General features: G+C 28.9%; 1 protein-coding gene across 1 annotated transcript in view; it reads right to left on the bottom strand.

Moving 5' to 3' along the window:
* Positions 1-910: 910 nt before the first annotated feature.
* The window catches only part of LOC106473806, a 10,913-nt gene continuing 5,204 nt past the window's right edge, over positions 911-6,619 (bottom strand). Inside the window, exons 2-4 of the mRNA XM_013934481.2 lie at positions 6,217-6,317; positions 2,580-2,766; positions 911-1,213 (exon numbers count right to left, since the gene is read on the bottom strand). Coding sequence (XP_013789935.2) covers positions 1,203-1,213; positions 2,580-2,766; positions 6,217-6,317 — 299 coding nt within the window. The 3' untranslated portion in view covers positions 911-1,202. The remainder of the gene's footprint in view (positions 1,214-2,579; positions 2,767-6,216; positions 6,318-6,619) is intronic.

Below are 6,619 nucleotides of genomic sequence, written 5' to 3'. Positions count from 1 at the left end.
AATAAGATAAACATTATTATATGTAACTTTATGAATATTTGGATGGAATCTATTAAAATGAAGTTGCCCTGAACTATATATATACATATTAGTCAGGATTCTTTCCTCTCACATGCCCTATGATAAATTATGCCAGTGACATATTTACTTGCAAGTTTTTAGACAATAACACATTGATACAAGTGTAATTTTTTTGCAGTTCATGTTGTATGAAGTCTTACACATTGTTCTTTCATTTTTTAAAATGAAAACCTCATTTTGATGTGTTTGCATATATGTGTCAAACACCTGTTTGTTGACAATGAATATTCTAGATGGCATTGAAAGCCAATATGCCAATATAGTTTATGTATCTCATCAGGAAGAAAAACATATGCCTAATTAAAATTAACCTGTATCAGGTTTGATTTTAAACTAGTAAAATTACTGCTTTTATAAAACTTACACTGACAGTTTTTTAATGATTTCGAAAACATACTTTTTGATAATTTGAAATAATATTATATGAAGTTATGAAGTTTAATTCATATAAGTTATTGAACTGCTTTTATTGAAAACTTTAAATTTCTTCATAGTTAAGATTTATTTTTAAATTTGGATTCAGATTTCAATAAAAAATATATATAGAACAGTAAGGTTTGATTGTTTCAGTTGTAGAAACTGTTGTGTGGTCAAGGAAAAACAAAAAATCTTAAACTATATTTAAAAAAAAAGTAACATATTATCATCTTGAATTTTTAATTTCAGTCATGTCTAATCAAAATTCAACTGAAAAAAAGTTAAGAGGAAAAAATAAATAAAACAAGTGAACAGTTTAACACTAACATAACGGACAAATATTTTTAATGTTATTGTGCACTTTAAAGGCAGGTGTAGCTGTATGAAAAATTACACATCATACCCTCCTTCATGTGCTGAGCTACTTCCACCAATAAACTACAGAAAACATTAATAAATCCTGATATTTGGTAACTTAGTTATACAGACAACACTGGCACAACTTCATTTGTCCTTCAAAAAGTACTACTGCTATTATGCATTCTTAAATTAAGAACTTGCACCTGTCCGCAGTAATGTTTGGCAAGGTTTGGACACATTTCTTTTTTGTGGTTTTTCTTCTTTGTTTTCCTACTTTTTGTGGTATTCTGGTTTTAGATCTGTTACCCACTATGTCACAGTTCTGTCTATAGCAGGATGGAATTTCATAGTGCATCTGCAATGGTTAATTTTTTTTATATTTTCATCTTTTCTTTATGGGTATTGCTTTTATAGTGAATTTAACAGTAATTTTTTCTATTTCTTTTCAATTTCTTTGTTGTGAGCATGATGGTCCAATATAAAACTCTTTTGCCAGTGCTTTTTTATACACATTCTTGGCTAAATGGCTTTTCCTTCCAATAAAACTAATACAGCTGTCTCTACTATAAATGAATAGGCTAACTATGAATATAGTTTCTGAATGTCTAATATATTGTATTCAATGTTATGAAAGTATCTGAGTCAATTTTCCCTACAGATGTAAAATTATAAATGCTGAAATGACTAAAATCTTGAGTGTAGTTATGTTCCACCAAATAACAAATATACTGAACCGTACTATACAAAATATAAAACCACTGGAACTTATAGGCTCTTGACAATAATGGTGTAACCTTTAGCTAAATACTGAAATGTTTAGTACCTCAACAAAAGGACTGACAAACCACTTTATCTTGCAATCCTGAAACTTATATAGAAATGTAAACTTGAACATTTTTTTTATTTTTCTTTACAAATTACATTATATAAATGTTATGAAATGATAAAATATCAATTCTAAGATAATTCTGAGACAAAAATTGTTAGAGTTATAATTATTTTACTTACATTTGAAATACAGTATATAGGTGTGAACTCCACACCTGAAAGGAGCTCAATGGACTGAAGGGGTTAAACTGGTTGTAATACAATTTTCTTAAACAATTCAACTAACTGTGATTGAGAATTTTTTTTTCATTAGCTTTATAAATTACACAGAAAAAACACAAAATTAATATCAATGTTTAATTACCTATCCAAATATTTTAAATATAATTTTCTCTCTTCTTCACTTTCTGTCTACTCACAGTTACTTTGAAATGATTATTTTAAATAGCATATAAATAACAGCAACCTTATGCATATTAGAAACTAGAATTTTACATTTGTAGAGTTAAAATGAATTTCAAACTGGTAAATATGCCTGTTTTGAAATTAAATATTTTCCTGACTGTTATTTTAGACTTTTTCATTCAGCATTTTTACCTCACTCCACTGGAGTCAGTGCTATCATTATTAACGTGAAGCTCAGTACGTCAGAATGAATCAAACATCAAAACTACCTAGATATAAGTATTTTACTTACACTAACAAATGCTGTATTAAGTAAATTTCTAAAAGAAATCCAAGAAATTATCATAATTTTTTCATATACAGACTTTTGTTTCTACAAAAACTATATATTATTAGCAGTATTTCACACAATGCAGTAATAACACTTTTCTACTAGTATGTCTACCACTATATGCATAATCGATATAGTTATTGAAGTTTACACTCACCTGATAAACCTTCTGATCCAGAATTAATTGGTTGAAACTCCTCTTCTGGTTCAATTTCTTTTTTCACAGTTATAATATCATGTTGTGAACAATCAACAGTTTCATCATCACTCTCACTGAACTTGGAAATAATGTCATCATTTGTTGAATCAACACTTTGCTCAGTTTTAACTTTGACAAATGTGTTCTAAAACAAAAGATGATCAATAATAACTAATGTTGTCAATGCAGAACACAAGTACTACAAGTAAAACTCAATAAGTTACAACTGGTATTTTTGTTTTGGAATCATATCTGGTAAGTTTGCTTAGTAAACTAAACAATATCCTCACTAAAAACTAATTTAGATAAACACAAGTTATGTCAGTAGCTGGTGTGTTTTCATTTGTAAGCTGTACAATAACATGTTCTGTGGTCTTGGCACCAAAAAATTCTATTCCCATCTATTCTTTGGTATTCTAAGATTTTCCCTACCAGTGACAAGATAAGTCCACAAAACAACAGGAAATTCTACAAGATATTTTTCATAAATTAATTCTTAAATTTCTGAACTTGACTGAGTTAGTCAGGGATAGAGACTGAACATATTGCAGAACACACAGTGAAAACAAATCCTCATTTAAACTAAAAACAATCAAAGTTAAATAAGTGAACATGATGAAAAACAGTACCTTCACTAAATAGTTAACTCTTTAAAAACTCTCCTAATAACTTATTAATATGCTTATTAAGAACTACCTAACATTCAAGGTTATAGGAAGGTAGCACTATATAAAAAAAAAGTTAAACTTTACCCACCAAACTGAGGGTTTGATCTCAAGAGAATAAAAGCTAACGTAAGAGATTATAACATTATACACAAAGTTCTACAATGCTGTCCCTCTCAAGGAGCATGAAACATCTATGTCAGTGTTGGTGGTCATTCTCATTGTATATAAGGGAGGTTATAATCTCCAGACATCATCTGACCAACCAATGGAGAAAACTGCACTCTACTTTCATATACAAAGTAAAACGTTACAACTATCTTCTCCACAACTAGAAAATGTGTATGACACAAAAATAAGCAGCTAGAGCAAAAAGAACTTAATGATTTGTTTGACGTGTCATGTGAGAAAATGTACATACACCATAATAAATGATACAATATAATAAAGTAAGAAACACATGATACACCTATATACCACATAGGTATAGTAATATTACTGATTTTTATTAGAATTCATATGAAGTATGATACATTCAAAACTTTTCTTAAATAAATAATAAATGCAAACAAAAAAACAAAGTAAAGACAAGTAATTCGTGAATACAATCAAAATAACAACACCTCACCATTCTATTTCTCAATTTCCATGTCAAAAATATTTTATCAAACATAATGTAGTATGATAAAGCTTAGCAAGTTAATCTATTACCGATTAGATGCAATTACAGTGAGTAGTGTCTCATAAGCTGAGTAAAAATTACAAATAATTAATTATTGCCACAAAAATAATCAATTAATGAATAATGTTTCCTGTTATTACTGTTTGATTATTCCAATAGTCAAAATTACAATTAAACGGATTGTCATGAAAATAACCAATTTATTGAAATTAGTTGTTCAAGTTATTACAATTTTTGATTATTGCAACAATTTGTTAGTCAAAATTACAATTCAATTGAATGTCCTGAAACCAATCAACTAATTGACATTAAGGTATACAATCATTTACTGTTTTTTTATTAATCCAGCAATCAATCAAAATTACAATCAAATCAATCACAAAAATAATCAACTAATTGAAATTAAAGTTTTCATTATCCCGACTTTCCAAGTAATTGAAATATTGTCATTATATTTGTTTGTTACTAAGCGTAATGGGGTGAGGCTCATGATTTGATGATTTATAGTTTTATTCCCATTGCTGCTAAGCTTGCTTGCCCTATCTTTGCTATTCCACAGTTGTTAAGGCTATCTCCCACTACCAATAATTTTCAACTGCTGATCAGAGGAAAATCCACTGTCTGGCAGCACCCATCATCAACTCTTTGACAACGTAAGTGTTAAATAATGGGAACATTTACTGTTTTTTACATTCTGTTATGCTTCTTATTTAAAATTGTGTAACTATTCTTTAACCCATTAACTGCGGCAGGAACAGCTCAGTTGTTGTTTCTGACTCACAGATAAAACTGAGTTGCCATCAATCACAATAAAATGGTAATTTTCATCATTCACATAGAGTTATAGTTATATATGTGAGACTGACAGATATTTCTGTCATTCGCAGCTGAGCCATAGAACTTCAATGATGGAAATATCCATCATCCGCAGTTAATGGGTTAATGTTGTGTATGCAGGTATGGATCTAGTGGAAGGGTCCAGGAAGTCTAGGCCTCAATCCATTTTTACCAGAAATTAATATCTGCATTCTTTAATGTTGTATAATGTTGTTTAGTGAGTATGGTAGGTTACTACAAAGTATTCTGATGACTTGAATCTTTACTGAATATTATTTTTGTGTTTATCCTATTGAAACAACACACATAGACAATTTGGCTGACTGGCTACTTAAATATTTCTAATTGCAGTTATGATATGTTTTAAATAAAAGCATTACTATTGGTAAAATAAATGTTAGACCAAAAAAGTGCAAATAGTAACTCACAGAAAAGTTCTATGATATGAAACCAAGGATAATTACAAAATTACTTTAAAAACAAAACAAAGTGAATGAAAATAGCATGTTAGAATAATGTAGTAATGGAGAAAGTTGTGAAGGAAGCACATTAATATCATGTCAGAATAATGTAGTAGTGGAGAAAGTTGTGAAGGAAGCACATTAATATCACGTTAGAATAATGTAGTAGTGGAGAAAGTTGTGAAGGAAGCACATTAATATCATTTTAGAATAATGTAGTAATGGAGAAAGTTGTCAAGGAAGCACATTAATATCATGTCAGAATAATGTAGTAGTGGAGAAAGTTGTCAAGGAAGCACACTAATATCATGTTAGAATAATGTAGTAATGGAGAAAGTTGTGTAGGAAGCAGATTAATATTATGTTAGAATAATGTAGTAATGAAGAAAGTTGTGGAGGAAGCACATTAATATCATGTCAGAATAACCAGTGAATCCAAATTTGTGATTCAAATTATTATTATTTTCAATTATTCAAAATATCTAAGTGTCACATGAGAAAAACCAATTAGATGAATGTAACTGGTCGATGAGCCTGATAATTAATCAATTATTAAAATCCACTAATCATCAAGCACTACTACTAATTATTATAATTTTCTTTTTATAATTGGCAGTCACTCAAACACACACTTGACACCAAAAATAAAACAACTAAAGTCATCTCTAAACATTAAAATGCCAGAAATCCTCAGAAATACACATTAAATTCACAGTTTTTGAAATAGTATTCATCCTTGTCTAAAGGTTACATAATCAAGTATAGAAAAAAAGCCAAAGTTATACCTTCTTGTTCATAGCTAAAGATATTTTTGAATGTTACTTATTTTTTAAAAAATGGAGATAATAAACAACAACTTCAAATTCAATACTTCATTAATGTTCTCTAAAATATATCTAGCTATTTATCCCTACTAAGATAATTATAAGTCCTTTTAATCTCCAAATTACCTCAGTTTCCTTTGGTACTTCATCATACTTTTCTTCCTTTATTTTAAAATCAAAGATTGTAACTGAAGATTCTTCTTCTGGGGAAACAGCTTCTCTTGTCACTAGAGGAGTAAAATATATATTTTTATGACAACACATTTGAACATGACTTCTGTGTATCACTACATTGTAACAAGTTCTCACTGTGAAATGGCAGGTTTTCTTTACACTAGTCCAGTTCCATAACATATAAATACCAGCGTATAATTATAACAAAACATATTGAAAAATGATCAAGAATAATCTTAGTATGTTCTTACGCCAAGTGTAGTTTTTGATGTATAACGTATTCTTAAGTTAATGAGTCTAATATTACTTACATGTATGCTATTCCTAATGTGATACAGGGTTTCAATATTTCATT

This window comes from Limulus polyphemus, unplaced genomic scaffold (assembly GCF_000517525.1).
Source record: "Limulus polyphemus unplaced genomic scaffold, Limulus_polyphemus-2.1.2 Scaffold6512, whole genome shotgun sequence".
NCBI lineage: Eukaryota > Metazoa > Arthropoda > Merostomata > Xiphosura > Limulidae > Limulus > Limulus polyphemus.
The sequence above is the reverse complement of the archived record's forward strand: the minus strand, read 5'-3'. Positions and strand labels throughout refer to the sequence as shown.